The sequence below is a fragment of the Zootoca vivipara genome, chromosome 1, assembly GCF_965207765.1.
Source record: "Zootoca vivipara chromosome 1, rZooViv2.hap1.1, whole genome shotgun sequence".
Taxonomy (NCBI): domain Eukaryota; kingdom Metazoa; phylum Chordata; class Lepidosauria; order Squamata; family Lacertidae; genus Zootoca; species Zootoca vivipara.
The window spans coordinates 53994902-54019049 of NC_142582.1; the positions used below are offsets into that span (position 1 = coordinate 53994902).

The following is a 24148-nucleotide window of genomic DNA, read 5'->3' on the forward strand; positions in this document are numbered from 1 at the left end:
CCGAAACAAAAAATGCAATACCCTAATCAAAGAAGCTTATATTTTGGGTATCTCTGAAAGCCGAATTCTGAAAACTCTGATAACTTTGTGCTTGCCACCCAAATTGATGGTACCCAGTCTGTTCTCCTCCCTTTAGCTTTTATTCTCTGCACTCTGTTCTCTTGCCTCTCCATCTGAGACCTGTGATGCACAACCAACATCAGTGCTTTGTCCTGCCCTTGAAAGGCCTTGGCCTTGACTGTGCAACACGACTTCCAGTCAGTCAGCTTTACTGTATACAGTTTGTTGACCTTAGGGCCTGGTTATCCCTTTGTCACCTTTCCACCCAAGGCAGAATGAGTCCCTACAAGGGTGTAGTTTGTAGAGGGTGGGGTTTGTTTGGTTTTTGTTGCTCAACAAGTAATGACGAACGATGTGCTATTTTTAAGAGCAGGCGTTGCAAGCCTGGAGTCAATATTGTAGAGGTGCATAGTTAAATAAAGGCAGACATTTCATTTCAGGAAGAGCAAAGCAGACTAAGGAGCGGGGGGGGGACAGCTTTGGGGGAGAGGCTAAAGACCCTTGGTTCCCTTTCTACTTAACCTGCACAAAGGAAAAGTATCTCCAACTCTTCACTAGTTTGGAGAAGGCTACCAGCATTAGGTGTGGTCTGCCTCCATACCTTTTATTGGGCCCTTTCTTGTAATGGAATAGAGCCACCGTCTTCTTCCACATCCTGGTATTTCCCTTGCTGTTGCAGTTTCTGTGGGAAGGAAAAATGGACACAAACCACAGAACATACAGTGGAAGCAGCCATCTGTAGCCTTTGACCGGGTGGAGATCCTGCTCTTGCTATTACTGTAGATCTACCTTCCCTAGATTTCTGACAGTTGGTGACAGTGGCAGCAAGTCTGGGCTTCATGAGCTTAGGATACAAGAGGGAAATCCTTCTGCATTTGCATCATTTTTAAAAGTGATCAAGTGGTTTGTGGTGGTTGGTTTCAATCTCAAGGTTTGATGTGGAATAACTTGTCATGTGTTTCAGTGGCTTACAGGATGCAGGGGGCGCTGTGGGTTAAACTACAGAGCCTAGGGCTTGCTGATCAGAAGGTCGGCAGTTCGAATACCTGCGACGGGGTGAGCTCCCGTTGCTCGGTCCCAGCTCCTGCCAACCTAGCAGTTCGAAAGCACATCAAAGTGCAAGTAGATAAATAGGTACTGCTCTGGCGGGAAGGTAAATGGAGTTTCCGTGCGCTGCTCTGGTTCACCAGAAGCGGCTTAGTCATGCTAGCCCCATGACCCGGAAGCTGTACGCCAGCTCCCTCAGCCAGTAAAGCGAGATGAGCACCGCAACCCCAGAGTCATCTGCAACTGGACCTAATGGTCAGGAGTCCCTTTACCTTTACCTCAGCTCCCAGATGCCTTGGGAGTCAAACATTCTGGCTCCTGAATGATCGAAAACCGGAAGTGAGTGTTCAGGTTTTCAAACGTTCTTTTGTAAGCTGAACATCTGGCGCAGTTTCCATGGCTTCCGATTGGCAGCCAATCGGAAGCTGTGCCTTGGAAGTCGAACGTTTTGGAAGTCGAACGAACTTCTGGAATGGATTCCGTTCGGCTTCCAAGGTACGTGTATTAGGGTTGCCATATTTCAAAAGGATTTTGCCCAAATTTGTTGAGCTTTTTTGAAAAACAAAAAAGGAGTTTATGATCTATTTTTAAGGAAACAGCACTACCAACATGAGTTGCCATATGTGCAGATTTCCCTGGACATTAAAGCAATTTCCACAAGGACACAATTTCCGACTGCTGAATCCCAGCTATGTCCCATATAGCAACCCTAATTTATATTACTGATAGTGTGTGAGGATTTTTTCTTCTTAATGTTCTATTTATTATTCTAAGATTTTTTTGCATAATGGTACCTAGAGTAATCTTTGTAACTTAAAAACAATGCAGAATGAAATTTGCCAATTAAAAAGAGAAAAGATGCAACTCCAGCCTATAGTATTAAGATGTTTCCTTTACCACCAAGCTGGACTAAGGAGGTTAGACTTGGTGTAAAATATGGTTGTGTGATTCTTCTCCTTTAATTCTTGCCATCTTGTCCCTTTACAGAAACAGGACCAGGATGATGCCGATGATGACCTGGAAATCGCTATTGACAACACAGCTTTCATGGATGAATTCTTTGCAGAGGTAAGGAGAGTCTGGGAGAGAGAAAATGTAGACCTGAAATTAAAACCAAGAATCATGGCACATGGATAGGCTGGGTTTTCATGAGGTTTGGTTTATTTGTTTCCCTTGTGACAAGTACTCACTTTCTCAGGAAGCGGATACAGGCAGAAGCTAGAATATGCTTTGCGTGAATAATGGTGTTCTAAAAGTGCCAAGTGAAGTTTTCTCCTTATCATTATTTGACTTTCCTGTCTCATATTCAACAGTGTTTAGCCGTGCTGTCTCCTCTGGAGCCTTAACAGTTTGCATTTCCTCCATGTGGAGTAGTAGTCAAGTGACATACAATTACATAGATAGGAAAGAACCATACATGGACAGCATCCAAAGGTGTGACGGCTGCAGCTGTTCCTAAATATGATTGTATGACCTGGGGAGGGGGGACAGTTAAAGTGAGGTATGCGTAAATGAGCTTGGTGCTGGATCTGTGGGGATTAGGCTCTTGATTTCCCCACACCTACCCTCCCAGCGGTGTCAGTGTAGTGGTAAGATTCCTCTTCATTTTGTTTCCATAATTTTGCAGATTGAAGAAACCCGGCAGAATATTGACAAAATTTCCGAAAATGTAGACGAGGCAAAAAAGCTGTATAGCATCATCCTGTCAGCCCCAATCCCTGAACCGAGTGAGTAAGACACAAGCCCCCTTGAGAGAAATTTTTGGCAATGATTCTTATGGACTTTCCCCTGCTCTGAGAACACAGAGCCAAACCTGCTAAACCCTTCATGCTTCCTTGCCTCTTGATATACTGTGTAAGAGGGTGAGAGGCTAAAACTTGGGAGTAAACAGTCTGAAGAGGCTTCCTCTGCTGTCCTCTCAGGTTTCAGAAGACTGTGGACAAAGTTTAATTTCCCACAATGTTTAATTTCCCACAATGCCCCAAAGTGATACTATGATGGGGGCATTGTGAGAAATTAAATGGCCACCTCCCACTGATGCCACCAGGTAAATGCTGGGAGCCAAATTGTTGGTGGGCCCTGCCAGGGCCCTGTGGTCCCAGCAGCTCTAAAGCGCCAGGTGCTGGTGCCAACCTTGCCTCTTTGCCCTGCTCTCTCGTGACTTCAAAACTGGATTCTTTCCAAGAGGATGCTTGCTGCTGTTCTCATGCTGCTCAGCAGTGATGTCTATTCTTGTGTTCTGCAGAGACTAAGGACGACCTGGAGCAGCTCACAGCAGATATCAAGAAAATGGCTAACAGTGTCCGAAACAAACTTAAGAGTAAGTAACATGTCCCTCGGGCAGACTGGTCTTGGAAGTTCCAATTTATATTGCTTGAGCTCTCATTTAGGGAATGCTTAAAGCAAGGGTGGGCAACTCATAGCCTGCAGGCTGGATATTGCCAGAATCTGGCTCCCCGGGTCGCCTTCTACTCGTCAGCTGTTCAGTACAGAGCAGATGAGAGAAGAAAGGGCTTCGTTGTGCAAAGTGTGCAGTTGCAACTCTGATCTCTGCAAAGAAGAGAAAATGTCTTAGAAGAGAGGTAGACTTACGTTCCTCGAAAATATGCAAGAAATCAGTCAAGAATTCTGCAACGGCATGCATGCAATTTTTTTGAACGCCTTCAAAATTGCCTTTTGAAGTTTGAGGTCTTGAATTCCTGTGAGTTAGGGCCTTCAGCCTAGCTGTGTTTTGATGCCATTTGCATTCTTCCATGGGGATTAATGACTTTTTTTTGCCTTTTGAACAGTTAGGACAGAGAAATGTATTGGAGAGGGTTTCGGTTTATTTTTATAACCTTTGTTTAAAAAAAATCAGTGGAGAAAATGGAAGATTAAGTAGAATGGGTGTGGGAGTCTGTGAGAGAGAGACATTTTGTGTGGGTCTGGCCTTGCCCACTTTGGAGTTCGCTTCACCCACCCACTACTGGAAAAAGATTCCCATCTAGCATAAAGTGTAAGCAATATACTAGCGTCTCTCTCTTCTGTAGCTGCAGGCTGGGCACCCTGGCCCAGTCTTCTTGTTGCCACCCTCTGCATGTTCCTCTCTCGTCACTAAAGTAATTAAATTATGCAGACGCTTAAGAAAAGGACTTGTTCCTACATACTATGGCAATATGCTAGTACACACACTAATGTAGAAGGAGGGAGGGAGAATGGTCAGAGGCACCAGCTTCTCCAGAGGACCGGGGGGGGGGACAAGATGTCGTACACAGTGGCGGAGCTTCATGCTCCGGCACCGGGGGGTAGGGGTGGTGGAGAGCAGGTGGGGACAGGGCTGGCGTCAGTCCCGGGGGTGGGGCGTGTGTCCTGGGGGTAGGGCGCACCACCTGCAGGGGGGACAGCCGTGATGGCACCCCACTGGGATCACGCTGCCGGGGGCGGTGCACTCCCCCTGCACTCCTCTTCCTCCGCCAGTGGTCGTACAACATCCACTGAAAATGCCTCAGCCCCTAGAAGTTGGCACCTATGAGAGTGGTATAGGGGTTTGTCTAGGTAAAGGGACTAAGGCTTCTTCACTGTTCAGGATAGAACCAGAGCATCTTTCCGTCAACTCCTTTCCCTGCATTCACAGGTATGGAGAGGAGTATTGAACAGGATGAGGTTCGATCATCAGCTGACCTGCGGATACGGAAGTCCCAGGTAAGCAGAGCTCTGTGGCAATTCCATACTGTTGGATGCCTTTGCCCGCTGTTAGTCAGTGGTCAGAAAAGAAGGGAGAAAAGCTTTTTTGAAAGCAACAAGAGGGTAATTGCTGGGGGGAGTGGGGAATAATCTGGAACTCAAATCCTCTTGGGAGCCACATTCTCAGGCCTGCATCTGAATCCCAATTGTGTGGGAACTAGCTGCAGTTCTTCCCAAGCCCAATTTAAAGTACTGGTTCTACCGAGTAAAGCCTCACACAACTCAGGGCCCTAATACCTCACACACCGCCTTTCCCTGTGCAAACTTACCTGGACCCTAAGATCAGCATATGAGGCCATTCTCTCCCATTTCCCCCCCCCCCAAGAGATATTTTCATATATTTGGTGCCAGGCAGAGCTGTTTTTATTCTACCAGGCAGTTAGAGTCCAACTGCTTTTGGAATATTTTGTTTATTTCTGTGTTTATCCAGGAGCAAGTGAGGCTACTTTTGTATTTCAGGGAGGATTTTTTAAAATTAACATTATTAGCTGTTGTATTGCTTTTAAATGATGTATTTATGAGCCATGAGATATTGTTGTAAGTCATTTCAGCACTGTTTTTGTAATGAAGCAATGACTAAATTAATAATGATGAGAGTTTTTTTCCCCACATGCTCAGAAGGACTGCTTGCTTTTCATGGTGGAACAAAACTGGTTCCAAGTTGAACCCCCTAGCTCAAATCTGGCCCTGATAGCTAGCTTTAAAAAAAAGAGAGAGTGAGAAAGAAGCTGATGGTTTCTGATCTGTAGCTTGGAAGGGTGAGGAATGAACTCTGCATCTTTTGCAGTTCATTTCACACAAGCTGCTTAACTGTAATTTTGAAATATTTAAAATGCTTTTGCTTATGCAAATGATTTTCAGTTTCTTAAAGATAACACTCTCTCTCACACACACACACTTGAAAACTTGAGGGTATTAAGTCTCTTTTTAATGCAGACTCAAAGACTTACGGGGTTTTTTTTATAAAAAAAATCACTTTCCAGCTTCCAAAAATAACGGCAGTAGGTAATTGGTAGATCAGACAGAGTGAATGAGCCAGGGTCCCTTGAGTCATCACTTCTTCCTATCTCCAGCATTCAGTCCTTTCCCGAAAATTTGTCGATGTGATGACGAAGTACAACGAAGCACAGGTTGACTTCCGGGAACGGAGCAAAGGAAGGATTCAGCGACAGCTTGAGATCAGTATGTATGCTTTATGCCTTGGCCTTCACCTTTGGGTAGAGCATGATCCTGAATGCTAGAGCTGGGTTTTTCTGCCTAGAAGCATTTGCACCCCTTCCTGCCCTGGTAGGATTTGTAGCTCCCAAGGAAGTGTTTGTTCCTGTTGCAGTACCTGAAACTCTTGTTCTCTCCCTGTTTCTTTCCCTGGGATGCAGCCGGGAAGAATACAACAGATGAGGAGCTCGAGGAAATGTTAGAGAGCGGAAATCCATCAATATTCACATCTGGGGTGAGTGTGTGTGAAGGTGACTGCTAGGCAGCTTAAGCTTGAGAAGGGGAGAAGAATGCAAAAGAATATCTGTGGATTGTAGGAGCACCAAGGGTTGTTGGTTGGAGTTGTAAGATGGCGGCTGAGTTTGGGCATGTTGTGAAATGGAAGAGTATATCCAGTGAGAAGAGCTGGGATAGATTGAAGGGGAGCATATGAAAACCGCAGTGCAGAACTTTTGGAAGCAACGTTCTGCAAAGCGTGGTCACTATAGTACATTTGCAAATGACAAATCTTGGGGTTTTTCCTAGATTATGGATTCCCAGATCTCAAAGCAAGCATTGAGTGAGATTGAGGGACGGCATAAGGACATTTTGCGGCTTGAAAGCAGCATCAAGGAGCTTCACGACATGTTTGTGGACATTGCCATGCTAGTGGAAAATCAGGTAACTGAGCTATGGGGCAGGGGGTGGAGAGAGAAATGGATCACCGAATGGAGACCTTGATAAAAAGCAAAGGTGGCAATGAATAGCAGAGCGCCCAGAGCTGGTTATCTGTTTAACCATGGGAAATGAGGTTGACAACCTGTAAAGGCAGCTTCCTGAGGGGCATCAAGTTGCCCAATGAGTAAGAGGAAAATTAGACTAGATGGACCTTCGGTCTGATCCAACAGCATGCTGCTTTTGTCCATATAGTCAGACAGAGTGTAATTGTTTGTGGCATGGGAAACGAGAGAAAATGGGGGTTGAGCAGAGAGATGGGGTTGCAGAGGGGATGCTAGAGGGAAGAGAAATAAGTTAACAGGGAGCATTTGCAAAAAAGCTTTCCAACCAGTTAATGTAACAGCGCTTCTGAGTTAACAAGCATGCCCCCCAGCATAATTTGCAGCCCTTGTCTAGGGGTTGACAGAGTAATGTCTGCATGTGGCTGACTGAACCTCAATAATGGTAGGCCAGGGTAGCCTGATGAAGTCCATTATTAAGGTAATTTGGATACTGGAGTTGAGAGTAACTTCATTTGCTAATAGATTCCTGTCTGACTAGTCTGGAGCGTGGCTTGCTACCCTGTTACACTCCTGGGGATAGAGCTCTGTCTCTTGGACTAAAGAGGCTGTGTCACCATCTTCTCTACTAGTCACTCTTCCACTATGCCAGGCATGTCAAACATGCGGCCCTCCAGATGTTTCGGCCTACAACTCCCATGATCCCTAGCTAGCAGGACCAGTGGTTGGGGAAGATGGGAATTGTAGTCCAAAACATCTGGAGGGCCGCAGGTTTGACATGCCTGCACTATGCTATCCAAAAAGTAAAGAAGGTGTTTTCACAGCTGTGCTTATTAACACCTATCAGTTACGAGGCAGAAATAGTCTGCTTAGAGATTAGCATGGAAGCCTGAATACTACTAAGGCCCCATTTCTTGTTTTCTGCTCACAATGCAATGCGGAGGAATTGCCGGTCAGGTCAAACTATGGTGAGTGTTTTGTTTTCAGAATTTAAAAAAGTGTTTGGGTGGGAGGAGGGAGGGAATATGGGCAAGTTGATGGTCGATGGAAACCATATCCCTGGAAGAGCCATTCATTCAGAGGGAGGGTAACAGCTGTGAGGCGAATTCCTGGCTTGCATGAGGAGAGGGCAAGCGTTCAAGAGAGGAGAGGAATTATATGGCAGGAAATCCGTGTTGGGTGGGGAGAATAAGCTGAAGGCTGCATAGAATTAGGTGGGGGAAACTGAGGGTCTTAGCCATGGCAGTAGGCGTTTTGCAGCATGATAACATTATTTCTCTTTGCTTCTCTACCCCCGTCCCTTAAACTTTCCCACAGGGAGAAATTGTAGATAACATAGAACTCAACCTGGCGCATACCTTAGATCACGTAGAGAAAGCTCGCGAGGAGACCAAAAAGGCCCTGAAATATAAGAGTAAGGCACGCAAGGTGAGCCTCTCCCGTGGACTACCAGCTCTGCGCTGCCGGCCGCCTTGCTGGCTGACACTTTCTGTTTCTGCCTCTCTGTTTCGCTGCCGGCTTTCCTCTTCCTCTGCAAGGGAGGCATGATTGACCGCATAGAGAACAACATGGACCAATCAGTAGGCTTTGTGGAACGGGCTGTGGCTGACACCAAAAAGGCCGTAAAGTATCAGAGCGAAGCGCGAAGGGTGAGGAAGAAGTGAATGTAGTCCCTCCCTCCCTTCCCTCCCCGTAGACCAGGGGTGGGGAGCCCTTTTCATTCCGGGGGCATGCCACTCATGCAAAAGTCAAAGGTTTCTACACACACACACACACACACACACACACACACACACACACACCCCTCCCACCCAGGCAAGCGAGATGAATTATCGCTGTCCAAGGACTCTTTCCAGCCAGATGACAAAAGCACTCAGAAGGGCATGGAGGAGATGGGCGTGGACTGGGAAGGGGCATGACCTGCTGGAGAGAATTCCAATGGTCACATAGAGAGTCTTTGAGGGGGTCCGAGGTTCCCACCCTTGTTTTTAGATTATTGTCCATCCGCCCTTTGAGTTCTACTGCTGAACTCATATCCTGCAAACCAACTGGAGCACCTCTTGCCCTTCTCTTCCTCATCTACCAAAACCCCTGTTCAGTCTTATTAGATGAAGACCCATTTCCCCACCCCCTATCCTGTCTACTTGCAGTTCCTCCACCTTCCCTGCAGACTGTTCAAAAATTCATCCCACTATGCAATGAACTATATGAACAGCTAGCAATGTTTTGTTAAGCATTGTTTTGCTCTCCCAATAGTGCTTAGACTATATCCCCCCCCCCCGAATAAGGAAGGTCTCTTCTTTCACAGCTCCTAAACTCTCTCAACAGGGTCTCGAGAACTTGAGAGCTGAACTTTTTTAGTTTGCTTGTCATCAACTCTGCAGTCTTCTGCTTTGGGGTGTCCTTCCATTCTTTTATCACTTTTCTGTGCTACATTCTGTGCATGCTTACCTGGAATAAATCCTACATAATTCTTTGGGACTTGACATCTGAATAAATGCATAGAACTGGAGTCTTAAGTCTCATTTAAGGGTTTTGTTCTGAACTTTATAAAAAAAAACAAGGACCTCTGTCCTTGCTTTACAAAGCGCAGAATTCTTGGATGCTTGATCTTTACAGTGGTGCCTCGGATTGCGGACCCGATCCGTTCCGGGGTGCCGTTTGCACCCCGAAAAGTCCGCAACCCGAGCGGTTCTTTCACGCATGCACGAAAGTGCAATAGAGTGCTTCTGTGCATGCACGAAGCGCGCAGAACTCTGTTGTGCATGCACGAAGCGCACAGAACACTTCTGCGCATGCGCACGCGGCGGAACCCAGAAGTAAACACTTCTGGGTCCACCGCGTTCGCAACCCGCAGCGGATGCAACCCAAGGTATGACTGTATTTTTAATATTTGAGGCAAAATGTAAGCATGAGAATCATGGTCAAAAAAGGCATAATATTTGTCACATGCCTAATATTAGCCCTCGCATGCAGGATTATTATTTTTTGAGGGGGAAGTTGTGTGTGTATTTTTAAAGTATTTACCCCCAATGCAGTTCTGATTGGAATCGAGGGTCATGCCTCCTCTTTGCAATAGGAAAAATGTCCCCCTTGGGGACAATGTGTGCTTTCCGTCCATTGTGAATAATAGGGGCAGGGGAGGGGTGGTGTCAAATCAGGACTGCATCAGAGCAAAGGATTAAAGCCTTCATCTAGCCATGCCATGGTCCTGGTCCAGCTCAGCCCCCCTGCCCTGTCCCATTATTGGCACAACCCATTTTAAGTCAAAGTCATTGGATGCAAACTTATTTAAACAGTGTACCTAATGGAGTATTCACACATGCATATTCATCACTCCATAAGGTATTGCTTCATGCCTTGCACCTGCATGTGTGAATCAATTCCACTTGAGTACTGTCTGGCAGTACAAATGCTTTGCTGTCTTTTCTGTCTTTGACTGGTTCACACTTACAAGCCATCACTTGCTGTAGCATTCCTTTGAGTGATGACTATGCAGGTGTCAATTAGTCTTAAATGGTATCAATCTAAGTGCTTTAGCTTAACCAGAAGCTGCCTTCTAGGTGTGTGCACAGCATTTCCCCCGTTGTTATTATGTAATTACTTATAATGACTTAATCTACCTTTTCTTTTACCCTTCTAGAAAACAATAATTATCATTGTGATAGTGGTTTCCTTGCTGGGAATTTTAGCTCTCATTATTGGACTTTCAGTAGGGCTCAAAACATGAAGGGCTGCTGGCTCTGAACTGTAAGTAGCTTGTGGAAGCAGAAGGATTACTTCAACCTCTCTTGCCATCTCCTCTGCTGCTTGGCTTTCGGATGGGCTTCTGAATCTCTCCTCCTCTCTGTGTGTGAATGTTTATGACTTGGGACTAGGGTTAATTGTTTGTCTGATCAACAGAATCAACAAAAAAGAACTTTGTGGCAAGTTGCATTTTGTACCTACATCTATTCTTCCTACAATGTGCAGGGTATGTTAGAGAGCAGCTAGCGCTCTGTATTAAGACTCTCGACCTTTGTGACCTGGGGGTGCAAGGAGTGATTCTACAGAAATTGGGCTGTACTGCAAAAATCTATTCCATCTTTTTTGGTTGAGCACATAGGGTATAAGGGAAGGACATAGATAAAGTGTCAGGGTATTGGTGATTTGGGGCTTGTGAGAAGCGATAGGATCATATGGAATAACTTGATTTGAACAATAGGGAAGCTTTTGCCAGGCTTAGTTTTATTCCTGCGTTTTCAGTATATAAAGCTGATGTAGACAATCAACAACCACGAGGACTAGCAACATTATATAATAAACTAGGATTTTAAAGATGCCACTGGATTCTAGAATTTTGAGGCATAATAGTAGTAATAGAGCTTCATGTAGTTCTCTGGTTTCAGAGCAGATATGTTTATTTGGGTCTCTGTTTTCTGTGCTGTAAATTTCACCAGTACATTTGAGCTCTTGTTTCTTGAGTGTGCGGTTCTCAACTCCTAGCGTTTGGGATGTGGTGGGAGAGAGTGTCTGATCAGCCTGAGAGAGGCTGAGGTCTGCTGGATGCACAAGGTATGGTTTCTGAAGTTTTTGGGCCCTTCGGAGAAGTGACAGCTCTGCAACTGAAGCAATGATCTTCCCCATAGCTGATGGTTTCCATGTTAGCTCTTCTTCCTCAAATGTGTTGGCCAAGGAGGGTTGCCTGGTCCTCTCAACATCATTTCTCAGATCTGATGGTGTTTCAAGGCTGTATTGTACAGCTGAGGATGCATAAGTGCAACATCTGAGGGTATCCTTAGTTGATTTGTGAGACTTTCCTTTGACCCCAAAGTTCCTAGACAGCAGGTCAAGGACAGCTGTTTCTCCCACAGCCCCCATATATATGTGTGTTTCGCTCCTGCTCCTCCCCGCTCTGGTCCTCACTTGGATTGTGAACCTTTGCTGTTTCTCAAACTCCATGGTTTTCTTTCCACCCTCTCAATCTTTTATGTACAGACTAGTGTCATTCAGCCCGTTTAATAAACGGGCGCTAGAACATTCAACCTTTTTCAGCGGCAGCGGCATGTGGGGAGGGGCAGCTGGCCCCTCCCACGGCCGCCGCTTCGTTGGGGCACTCTGCTGAGCCCAGCTGGCCAGCAGGCGCCCAGGAGAAGGCCGCGATTCTTCTGAGGACTGCAAGGGAAACGGTAGGCGGAGGGGTGGGGAGAGCGCGCGTGTGTGTGTGCGTCCAGTCTCTGCATCCAATCCCTGTGTCCGTGGGGCACATGCACAGTAGCGCGAACACAGGGACTGGACGCAGAGACACTTGCACTTTATTATATAGGATTATGGCAGCTGAGCTCACAGGCCACAATAGGTAGAGGGTTATTGAGAGAGATGCTTCTATTTCCCCTAAGAACTCTAGAGAGCTGGCGGGCGGAGGGGGAGGTATATTTATTTCCTTTCCCTATGATACTGTAGAGGAGGGATGGAGAACCTGTGATCTTCCAAGTGTTGAACTCAGTGCCCATCAGCTCCCGCCTGCAGAGCCACTAGCTGGGGATGATGGGAATTACACTACAGTGGTACCTCGACTTACGAAAGACTCGACAACCAAATTTTTCAACTTACGAATGGGGCAAATGGCCGTGCGCTTACGAATGTCTCAACATCCGAAAGGAAACCGCGGCAGTTTTAGATAGGGATTTTTTCGACATACGAATTTTTAGATAGGGTTGCTTCAACTTACGAATTTTTCCGTTTACAATGCATTCCTATGGGAAACCGCGTTTCCAATGGCGCTTTTCGACTTACGAATTTTTCGACCTACGAAGGTGCCGTCAGAACGGATTAAATCCGTAAGTCGAGGCACCACTGTATATGACAATTGAAGGGCCACAGGTTCCCCACTCCTGCTATTAGAGGTTTGATGAACCCCTCTGGCGATAGTGAGTTGGTTGTTCAGCCCTACATGAGAATAACTTTCCCTCCCATTTTGTTCCTTTCCTTTCCTCCAGACACTCCCTGGTTTGATAGCAAGACTCCCCCTCCTGATCCTCACCACCATGATGTGACATTCCCCTGCCTACCCTCCTGCCTTTGGCCTCTTGGATTCAGTATGAATGGCTTCCTGCGGGATGAGTTCACTTGCACCAGTGCTTCCTGTGAGAACTACATACTGTTCCAGTTCCCTCCTTGGATAAAGCTCTGCAGCCAGAAGAGTCTGACGTACCTTGCTGAATCCAGGATGTACAGCAATCTCATAGCACTCCAGAGAGAACCTCCCAACATATCTACTCCTTACCCTTCCTTCCCTTCCTTCCCACAACACCTGCTGCCTCCAGATCAAGCATTTCCTATGTTTAATCCCCCATCCTTCAAGAATATTCTCTAGTACGGTGGAATGACGGAATTTTGGACACACCTTTGCCTACCTCAGTGCCTTGATTATTTTCAGCTGTGCCTTTTCCTTTTCTTTTAACAATGGAGATGTCTTTACTAGAGATGTCAGACATTACATTGCTAGTCAAAATTGCCCAGGTTAAGGGCCAGGACTTGAACTGGATCTGCTACATAACTGCTGACCACCATCCCATTGTATACTGAGGCTAGCATTCTGCCTTTTTTTTTTAAGTTTAGAGCAGATTTTGCGACTCATAAATATTTTGCAGGACACAAATCTTAGCCTATTGTATACCACAGTATATCTTGCCCTGCTATCCCCAAAGAGAGCTTGACTTCTAAATAGTGGCACAGTTTGCAGTCAATCGAGGCAATCTTGGGAGAGGGATAGCGGGTTAGGACCACAGGCATAAATGCAGCCATCTAGGCATGAAAACAGCTGGGTAATCGAGCCAGTTTCCCTAAATTAGGCTGTGAAAACTGCATGCTACATAGGTGGGATATAGTCGCTAGTACTCAAGCCCTCCAAATCTGAGCTGCTTGTGTACTAATTTCTTGGCTCAAAGCAGCCAGCATTGCAATAGAGGTGTGATGTTTTGGGTGCTTAGAACTGGTCTGTGTTTGAAAAGAAAGATGTCCTTAGATGCCTATGGAGGAAAGCACTCCTTGGGAATATGTGTGGTCTACAAAATGGGTAGCCAACCTTATTTGTTTGGAATGCATTCAGATTTCTGAAAGCAGTAGAATGCAATTCCTTCCTGCATTAAAATATTTGTTTTCCTTGGGCGAGTGTGCCTCTGTGCTGAAGGCATGGTTGTGTATGCCCTCTCTCCCCCAGTCCTGTGTGTGCATGTTTGTCTGATGACATACTAATTGGGAAGAAATGAAAGGCTTTGTTTGCTTGGAAGTGTTGTTTTTCTACTGAGGGTTTCTACCTTGTTTGAATGGTCACGTTGCCTCCATTAAATTGCTGTTCATCACTCAGCCAATTTGGTTTGCACAGCTGGGAAAAGCTGGTGTGGAGAAAGGCAGTGAGTTGGTTCATAAGACATACAAATAAGGCATGTTTTCGTGATACTATAACTTCTGCTGGGGAAGACTTTACTTTCTCATTTAAAAGACCTCAAGCTTGTTAAAAGAGCATATTTATATGGTTTTTTCTCAAGGGTGGTCCTAGCAGTTGTTACGCTTTTGTGTTTTTGTAAAGTAAAATCCCCCTCAAGGCTTGCTGCTTCCAAACATGAGTTTTATGGTTTTGTCTGAGAAACCCTTTGCTATTATTTTTCCTATTCAGAAGTTATTCAGCTGCCTCACTGCTTCATTTTCAGTCATATCTGTGTCCTACTGCGGGTGTCACTCGCAGAAGCGAAGGGATATGACTGTGAATTAGGCACAGAGAAATGAATTTGGCTAGGAAAGCATCATGATCTAGCTCAGCAAAAATGCACAGAAGGCTGATTCAGGCTAGCCATTGTATGGGAGCAAGTCTCAGGCCCTTCTCTGAGAAGCAAGCGCCTATGCTTCAGTACCTTTCACTTTCAGCACCAATAAGTTCACTGCACGGAAGCCTACCTCACAGACTAAATGAACCACATTCCCTTTTTCAAAGGTGGGGAATCATCCTGGAACTAAGGGTTGATAGAGAGACATTAATACGGCAAGAAAGCTTTAGGTCCTTTAGTTAAGTTTCTGTTGAAATTTCTGTTGAAATTTAAATCATATAAATTTAATTTATACGAATTCTTCACCGGAAAGTCTGCTGTAGCTGTTATCTCCCATGGGAGAGAAAGCCCCTTTGACTGGAATTGAGGATTTGCTTCCTGGGGGAGATGACCATCTCCTGGACACTAGGAAAATCTGGCTGGTTACCCGTTGTTCCACCATTCAATTCCAGCCAGTATCTAGCCTGTCTAGTCTTGATGTTGCAGTAACCATACAAACACTTTCCTGCCAACTGGCAGTGACCTCTTTGAGTGCACAGATGGAGCGAAGAGGAAAGTCTTCCTAGAGATGTCCTTTCCTTTAGGCCTTGATGTCTGTACATTGTTAAGCGGTGCTTAAAAAGTTGGTGGACTGATCACCCGTGAGAGCCATCTGCAAAGCGGGGAAGACTGGATTTCAAAATACTGTGCTGCCTATGGACAGCAGAGATTATAGGAATTTGGTTTTGTCAATGCTTTTTTTTAATGAGCTGGTTTTTTGTTTTTAATAAATGAGTTTGATGTTCAAATAGTCTGTAAACTCTGTGCTTGTGTATTGAACTTCTGGACTGGGTATAGCCATACAAGCCATTATAGTTATTGTTTCGAGGGGTGGTGTGTACTTTCTTGGTCTTGTATGGCTTTTGCCCATATCCTATATATGCTTCAGCAACACACCTTGCAGTGGGTGGGTCTTGGGGAAGAAGGTTTGCTATTCTTAACACAGGATTGAGGAACTGCCTCTTAAATACACCTGGAACATAAAGTGGCTGGATTCCACCACCGCTCCCCATTGTCATTATGCCAGATCTTTCAGGTAAGATGATTCTGTCCTGTCAACCTTCCCCAAACCTTGGTCCGCAGATGTTGTGGTCTATGACGCCCATTATCTCTGACCAATTGGCCATATTGGCTAGGGATGATGGGGGCTATAGTCCAATTACATCTGGGCACCCAAGGAGGAGGAAGGCTGCCATTAAGAGTGTCAGTACCCATACGCTTTCCATCTAAACTACTTAAGGGTTGTACAGGACCCCAAAATTGAATGGAGTTCTTCTGTGTTATGTAAAAAACTGTTGGTATAAAAAAGGAAATGGAACAGTCTCAGTGCTATCTGCACCTGTGAAAGAACAGCCCTGTCCATAATACTCTCCTTAACTCTGGTGTGTTTATGTCCCTAGTTTCCTGTCTTCCTTAATTTTATCCTCCGCCTGTTACCCACAAAACACAAGCCCTCTCCTCTGTCCCCTTGTTCCTGCTACCATCCCCCTACCAGTGAAAGATGTCTGGGTATATTGCTATTCATGTTTCCTCTTGCTGAGCAGAAGAAGATCATGATCATGATATGCTGCATCATTCTTGCCATCATCCTGGCCTCTACTGTCGGCAGCTTCTTTACCTGAGCGCTCATATCCTGTCCCTCACCACTTGTCTAAGGTGAGTTGCATGCAGAAGCTTGATCCAGAGGTTTGTTTAATCAAGGTAATTCTCATTTTTATGGACATTGCAGTCTACTATTTCCCAAACTGCCTTATAGTCCTACCCATTGCTATGGTGCAGAATACCTTAGCAGAAAATACCCCCCTCCAAAAAAAAAAAAAAGCTTGAAAGGTGGAGCCATCAAGCTGGAGATAAGTCTGTGCAGTCCAACTGGGTGAGTAGAGTAGAATATCAGAATTCACAAATGCATATGTACTGAAAGGCTCTAAATCGGAGCGTCAAGAGCATCTTGCTTATAAAAGGAGGGCGATAGCTTCCTGGGTAGTATGATCTCATAATTTTTGCTGGTTGTTAGGCTACAATACTACTTGTCATCTGTTTCCTTTTACCTTCAACCTTCTCAGCTCCTTGCCGTTTCCTTTCTTCCAGGATGGATTTGCAAGATGGCTTCCCCACTCCACACATGCTTCCCTTGGTCCTACAATTTCCAGTGCTTCCTCTCTTTATGGAGATGTCACAGCCAACCATTTGCCCTTCAAAATCTTTTGCTGGATTTCAGGAGATTAGTACACCAGCATAAAGCCAAGTAAGACAGTGAAGGGGAACAGTACGAGCACAGGGGCCTTCTGGCTACAACCAAGCTTCTTGGTTGCTCTTGATACTTAACCAGCTCTAATTGGAACTTTACTCCCCCTTACACTTGCTGCTCCTGCCTAGATTTCTCCAGTGAAACCAAGTACTTTTGTTATTTTATTCATTTATGAATCTCCTCTTACATGCATCTCAAGGTGATTTATATACCATTGAAAACACACCAGGGGAAAACCCCTAACGGCTCATGTTATTTATGGAAGAAAATCCACAGGTTTTCCTCCCTTTATGACAATCGACAGTAGGCAAGCAGGTGCCTGTGGGTTTTCAGACCTGTGATTTATGTTTTGTTTGCTTTTTCTGCTTATGCTTTGTTGAAAGGGATACAACTTCTTACAGCAGCCTCAAAAGGTGTGTGGCTGAACATCTGGATGATGGCATGGACTGAAGCAGATTGTTTCCTCGCCTGCTGAATAATGTTGCTTACGCAGACTCCTGCCATCCTTGTGGTCCTAGTGCCAGTCCGTTTATTCTGCTGTATCAATGGGAATTCTTGAGGCGCAATCTGCAAATGCCCATAGGGGAGCCACACACCCCTTGTAAATCATTGTGTTCTGTCCGATTTGACACTGGTTGTATTAACATGTATACTTGTATATAGAACTATCCCACAATTTCTCACGTACTTGAAGGAAGGTGGTCATTTATTTAAACAACTTAAGCTGTATTTACTCAACTATATGTTGTTTCCTCCCTTCCGTCACCTCTCTTGTAGGGGGCATGTAGCTGGAACACTTTTAATTCCTTTAATCCTGGCCAACGGTGTAGCTCCTTCTCCAGCTGGGGCAACTCCTCAGGTTGTTTGTTCCCCTTTAAATGATAAACCAGTCACTAGGAAGAAGGGAGATATATGCAACTGCCTGACGACCCACCCTTTGAATTATAAAAATTAGAAGTCCCGTGCGCAAGAGGGGCCACTGGATGCTCTGGACTTGGAAGGGAAAAGGCTTATTCATTTCCTCATAACTGTGACTTATGAAAGCTACTCTCTTGCTGCTCAAAAGACATGGATGTTCAGAAATCCTCTGGAATAAAGAGTTTTGTTTGATCTGCTGTTATGTGTGAAAGACTAAATGAACTAAAACTACATAACCAACCTATTTTTCTAGTACAGTGGTACCTCGACTTACAAAGGCGATCCATTCTGCGGCGCTCTTCGTAAGTTGAAACCTTCGGTTGTCGAAGCGTCCATTTTGTGCATGTGCGAAGCGTGCTTTGCGCATGCGGCGAAAAGACTTCCAGGGTTTGCCGACTTGGTAAGTCAAAACCTTTGGAAGTCGAGGCATTCGGATGTCGAGGTACCACTGTATAGGGAAGGGGAGTGGGTGGTTCTCCAGATGCTGCTGGCCTGCAACTCCCATCATCCCTGAGCACTGCCCGTGCTGGCTGGGGCTGGTGTCCAAACAATATCTGGAGAGGAGGGGCTCCTCACCCAGATGTACTGCAAGGACTCCCAAGAATTGACAGCTAAGAAGTCTGAGGGCTTTTGCCTGGTACAGAAGCAGCTTTTTTGGACCCCTAAAATCTTACTACCCCATTTAGACTTACAAGAATAGGCACAGGCCCAAGCGATTACCCTATACAGCCCTTTTTATTTCACAGCTAATCTAGCTTCACTGGCAACATGGCAGAATTCAGCACCAACGTATATAAAAATTAAGCTATCTCAGGACTATGCATGCCTCGTCTCACAAGCACTTTGAAATGTTCCGGCTGTAAAATGAGCTATACAAAAGGTTAGAAGTTGCAAACTTGGCTTTGAATATACTTTTATCAATTACAACTCTTCCAAATTCAGTTTGCATTGCAAACTGACAAGTCCTCCTTAAAGGCCCTGCATCTGTGTGGGAAAAACAAAAATGGACAAGAAAATGGCAGATTTATTCAGCCAAGTATTTACAGCCGCTCCATCACCCTCCACATCTACTTGATTTCCAAGTATAGAACATGTGAGGAAGCAACCATAACACATTGTCCATAAAAAGTCAAAAATACAGGGAAAGTCTCTGGAAGAATTGATGCTTTGGAGCAGAATACTGCCCGTCCCATGACTTCCTGTTTATACTCTGTCGGGTAGAAAGAACTTTCCCCAATACCGACCCTTCAGTTTCAAGTCATAGGGACTCAAATACTTCCTTATCCCTAGCATGTTAGCTGTGGCTATGCGTTCAAATGTCCATGGATTCTGGTTGTTGCGCCTCCTCTCCTCTTCCTTGTCCCGCATCTCTTGCAGGGATTGCCGGCTGACAGCTATAGCAGGGAAAGGCAACTTCTTGGCCACCTCTGTTAGGAAGCGTTCCACCTCGGCAAATTCACAGAACCCACCTACTTCCACAATGAGGCGGCCAGTCTTCACTGCTGACACATAGTGGTCTATTGCACCTTTGCCACCACCCATGCGCTGCCCTAGACCTTTGCGTGTGATGGGCTTGTAAGGAGCAGGGACTCTCCACACTGCAAACATTTTCTTGGGATGCAGGTGCCGATTGATGGTCAGACGTATCATTTCAAAATGACCCCAGCGGAGATAGCCACCACCAAGAGCCTGCAGGCAAGGGGAGGAAAAAGTATTTTCACCATTCAGAAATAGGAAAATATGTGTCAGGCACACAAACTCCTCCTGAAATCACGTTAACAGATATCTCCCCTTTCTAAGCTTCATGACTTTAATCTCCTCATATTCTTTTTCTATGTAAGTGAGAAGCCACATCAATGCTCACACTCACCAGAATACCATACTGTCCTTCTGTGAATTCTGTGGCTTCTTCAGATGGACCACGGATGTCACGTAAATTCTTGAACTCTCGCCTGGCCTTTGGTACAGCTGGAACTCTTTCAACAAATTTCAGTTTGTTTTTCTCAGGAATAGTGATGCCTAGAAGAATAAAACTGGGTTCAATATTTCTTATAACAGTCTCCCACCTAGACTACCAAAGAGTTTTGTCCAGGAATCTCAGCTCATCATCCATAGCTGTGCTTCCTGATTAGCTACCTATTGTAAGCAATACAGCAGGCATCCCCAAACTGTGGCCCTCCAGATGTTTTGGCCTACAACTCCCATGATCCCTAGCTAACAGAACCAGTGGTCAGGGATGATGGGAATTGTAGTCCAAAATATCTGGAGGGCTGAAGTTTGGGGATGCCTGCTATATAGGAACACTAGAGCCAGTAACGTTAACAAATATTTAGAAGATTTTAAGTCAAAGTTAACATTTGAGCTGATAACAGACTACAGTGGTACCTCAATTTACGAATTTAATCTGTTCCAAACGGACCATCGTAAGGCGAAAAATTTGCAAGTCAAAGCCAATTGGGGGGGATTTAAAATCCGTAAGTCAAAAAAATCCTATCTAAACTGCATCCAAAAAGACGGACGGAACTCTGTTCGTAACTCGAAACATTTGCAAGTCGAGTCATTCGTAAGTACCACTGTATATCCGGATGACTTGGATTAATGACCTTCATGGTCCCTTCCAACTCTACAATTCTATGATTCTAAACATCACTTTGCCTCCCCCAGCTACAGTAAACAGGCTAGCCGATACTATTTTTGTGTGTGTTTTTTTCAAATACCTTCCCCCACCTCAAAAAAATAGCTTTCTGTGTCCTTTAAGTTGATTTTACATAGGGTCTCTTTTTTTAAGAGCCTCCTGAGGAAGACAGTAGATGCCACCAGCAAGTTAGTGCAATACCAAAAATTGTAGTGGATTTAGAAGCTACTGGTAACAGGACTCTTCTGCGCCAAAAGCAGATTCCTCCTTGCCCTTATGGTCCTAGTGAAGAGAAAAATGGGTCTCAGCGGTGCTCTTCAGAACTGCTTCCCTATTTAGGGCTTCCCTCATTTTTGTAGACTTAATACAGGCAAGAGTCTGTGTATGTGCCCACACTTTGCTAAGCTAACATAAACTGGCCTTCAGTTGGGCACCAATATCCCAGATACCAATGGAACTATTTGTATAGGACTGCAGCGTTAAGATTTATTACCACCATGTTGGTTCATGAAGTTAATTTGAAGCTATATTTGCTGTAATAAGGCAGCAGTTTGAAATGGAATGAAATTTCCTTCTGTTAAATGGGACAGGCGTGAGCAGCCGAAAGGGCTATTGCATAAAAGAGCCAAACCTTAGCAAAAAGTATAGTTGCTCTATTTGCTCTTTTACTACAACAATAACAGCAGCAGGGAGTTGGGTCCCCTGCTCTTCGGGCACACATGCTTGTATTAACTACAGCATTCCAGCACAGTATCATTACTAAGTGTTTTTGATTCCACTTACTACACAGGGAAGCATATTCGACACATTTCATGTGATCACTGTCTGCCTAGTACAAAATATATTTAAGAAAATAATGTACACTAAGTGCACTTGTTGCCCAGAACAAAGTGGGCATTTTTTGAGTATCTGTTCTGGTCCCAGAAAGCAACAGTCACTCTATGCCCCAACCACCTCAATCAAGGTTTTTCTTCTTCCTAATCAGGAGGAGGGGGTTAAATCTAGAACCTTAACCCCCTCACAACTCCTTCAAACAATACTGCCAAAGGTAGCCAAGCTAACCTGTATGATTTCAACACTGTGTTTCAGTGCCTATGCAGTCACTGCAGCTGGATGGAGAAAGCCAGCAGTGGGATCTTCAAATGCTTGGCATTTCCTAGCTAGCTGAGGCTACATACATGGAAGGCAACTTCTGTGTGCACAGTGTCTTTGCTGTATTGGGGAGGAGATGGGAGAGTTTTCCAGGTGCTACATGTTCTGCGAACAGCTCTCTAGAGAGGAGAATCATTCTTTTGGGAACAATACTACCCCAGTGTTTCATTCCATGAGATTTCAGGTAAAGGTACCCCTGACCATTAGGTCCAGTCGCCAATGACTCTCGGGTTGTGCACTCATCTCGCTCTATAGGCCAAGGGAGCCGGCGTTTGTCCGCAGACAGCTTCCGGATCATGTGGCCAGCATGACTAAGCCGCTTCTGGCAAACCAGAGCAGTGCACGGAAACGCCCTTTACCTTCCCGCCGGAGCGGTACCTATTTATCTACTTGCACTTTGATGTGCTTTCAAGCTGCTAGGTGGGCAGGAGCTAGGACTGAACATCGGGAGCTCCCCCCATTGCGGGGATTTGAACCGCCAACCTTCTGATCAGCAAGCCCTAGGCTCTGTGGTTTAGACCACCGCACCACCTGCGTTAATTCCTGATTTATTCTTACAATGTCGAACACCTCTGAGTGAATACCAATTATGCTTACCGCACTTCATCCTGCCATAAAACACTCATTATCAAACATCCATTTCATACTTTTATTAACACTCTCCCTTAGCTCTCAACATACCACTGTAATCTGGTGGAAGTTTATACTGCTTCAAGCCAGCAGTGAAAATTTTGGTTCCACTGGAATCTAGAAGAAACAGAAGGCACAGTGCTTAAATTTATTGTCAAGCAGAAACACAGATCCACTCTTTAACACATCAAAACATGGTATCTGATAACGTCACAAAAAATGTATACTTTGAAGAGAAGCTGCCAGAAACCGGGGGGGGGGGGGGGAATCTAAGTGCTGCAGAGGCAATCTTAGTTATAATTTCTTATGGTTTCTTCAAAGACATCATGCTGTGGACCATCTAGCTCTGGTGTGAAGAACCTTTGGACGTCCAGATGCTGAACTACAGCTCCCAAAAGCCCCAGCAACTGATGATGGTAGATGTAGTTCAGCAACATCAGGGGGGCCAAAGGTCCCCTACACTTGATAGCCCTTTGGTTGCTAATTTCCTTTGGATTCCAGGGAAGATGCACCACACCTCGGCATTCTTAATCAATTGGTCCACACATGGGGAGGGGTACAATTTCACATTACAAACAACAGCAGCCCAAAGAATGCTCAGAGAACAAATAATTGACTTCTCTTTCCACATTCAACTGAATGCCACAACCATTCAGGTTTTCTACTAGAGCTTAGAAATGATGACACTATGGACACAAAGGAGGGGTGTCCTGCTGGTTAGAAGAGTCCTGCTGGATCTGACTGAAGGCTTATTTCAGTATATTCAGCGATCTTGTGCAGTTATTCCCCTGTGACTAGAATTCAGAGGTATGGTATCTCCAATTCCAAAGGTAGTGCATAGTCCTTTTTACTAGCTGCCATGGATAGCCCCATCCTCTATGAACGTGTCTAACTAGGGTTGCTATATTTTATAGAGCAAAAAAAAGGACACATTTGCCGACTTCTACTTTTCACTATGGACTCTCATTTTACATACCCACGAAAAAGAAGATGTGTCCTGGGGGTGGGGAGAACATATGGCAACCCTAGCACCCTAAACCCCTTCTAAAGCCATCGAAGCTGGTGTTCATCATGTAAAACGGGATCTTTTGGTACAGGTAGGTTTGCAGTCTTGCGTGATGCAAACTGCACCTTCTCGAAGTTTCCCCTTTTGCATGATTGCTTCAGGAGCTCTGCCTTCACCAGAGGCAGGATCTTCGCTTTATTATCCCCATAGCGGGAACTAGGAGCTACGCGGCTCCTCTCCCTCGACTTCCTACCGCAGAAAATTCCGGGATGATCCTTGCTCCTTCTCCTGCGAGAGCACAACCAAGAGCGGGGCCGGATGAAGCCCGAAGCCCATCTGGCCCAGCCTGCTGCTCCCGCGACGCCCAGCCAGCCGCCTAGGGGGGGACGGCGAAGCGAGGGCACCGGAGAGCCGGGCACGTTTCCCCGGCTGCTCTGCCCCGGCAGCTCGGCTCCTCCCAAACAGGCCTCCTCACCTGCCAGGGTCCCGCGGAGGCCGAGCAAAGGGCGCCCCAGCTGCTTCCACATCGTGCGGCGCTGCCGTGAGCACCAGAAGGGTGGGCGGGGAGGCTCTCTCGCAAAGAAGCTCCGCCTGACCTCGAGCCTCTGATCCCAAAGCGCGACGGAAGTGCAGGGCTCTACTTCCGGTGGGGAGGGTGTTAGTGAGAAGGGGACGTACGGAAACGAGCGGCGACACGGTTTAGTTCCGGCGAATAACTGATCCCGGGGGGCCGGTTCTGGCTCTTCCCTGGGACGAGGTTGGTCCCCGGCTGCCCAGTGGGTAGAAAAAGCAAGGGAGAGTTTACGGGGCATGCGGACAAGGTAGCTTGGTTTCCAGCACAACAGTCAGTGAGCAAGAGGGGTATTACCAGTGAATACCAGTGCCGGATTTATGTATAAGCTGAACAAGCTATAGCTTAGGGCCCCACTTTCTTGGGCCCCCCCCAAAAAAAAT

At 45.7% G+C, this 24148-nt stretch overlaps 2 protein-coding genes across 3 annotated transcripts in view; one reads left to right on the plus strand and one right to left on the minus strand.

Moving 5' to 3' along the window:
- The window catches only part of STX3 (syntaxin 3), a 39040-nt gene extending 23686 nt beyond the window's left edge, over positions 1-15354 (plus strand). Inside the window, exons 2-11 of the mRNA XM_035124343.3 lie at positions 2095-2175; positions 2735-2834; positions 3353-3427; positions 4721-4788; positions 5904-6012; positions 6207-6280; positions 6571-6705; positions 8079-8189; positions 10405-10511; positions 12740-15354. Of these exons, the coding sequence (XP_034980234.1) occupies positions 2095-2175; positions 2735-2834; positions 3353-3427; positions 4721-4788; positions 5904-6012; positions 6207-6280; positions 6571-6705; positions 8079-8189; positions 10405-10491 (840 nt within the window). The 3' untranslated portion in view covers positions 10492-10511; positions 12740-15354. The remainder of the gene's footprint in view (positions 1-2094; positions 2176-2734; positions 2835-3352; positions 3428-4720; positions 4789-5903; positions 6013-6206; positions 6281-6570; positions 6706-8078; positions 8190-10404; positions 10512-12739) is intronic.
- A 3423-nt stretch (positions 15355-18777) lies between these two features.
- On the minus strand, positions 18778-23807 carry MRPL16 (mitochondrial ribosomal protein L16). Of its 2 annotated transcripts, none has more exons than XM_035124320.3 (4): positions 23670-23807; positions 22240-22305; positions 19642-19790; positions 18778-19460 (listed from the first exon to the last, which is right to left on the minus strand). In XM_035124320.3, the coding sequence occupies exons 1-4, from the start codon at positions 23719-23721 to the stop codon at positions 18975-18977; spliced, it is 753 nt and encodes a 250-aa protein (XP_034980211.1). In that variant the 5' UTR covers positions 23722-23807; the 3' UTR covers positions 18778-18974. The 2 variants fall into 2 exon arrangements, with proteins under 2 accessions (XP_034980211.1, XP_088520617.1); XM_088664491.1 differs by having other exon boundaries at positions 23448-23807.
- Positions 23808-24148: the final 341 nt, after the last annotated feature.

Excerpts from the sequence above, each read along its gene's own strand:
- MRPL16 (XM_088664491.1), bottom strand. The coding sequence starts at position 23,721 with ATGTGGAAGCAGCTGGGGCGCCCTTTGCTCGGCCTCCGCGGGACCCTG. Across the intron at positions 22,306-23,447 it reads TCATCCCGGAATTTTCTGCG|ATTCCAGTGGAACCAAAATT; the intron begins GTAGGAAGTCGA and ends TGTTTCTTCTAG. Across the intron at positions 19,461-19,641 it reads AAGGACAGTATGGTATTCTG|GCTCTTGGTGGTGGCTATCT; the intron begins GTGAGTGTGAGC and ends CCTTGCCTGCAG.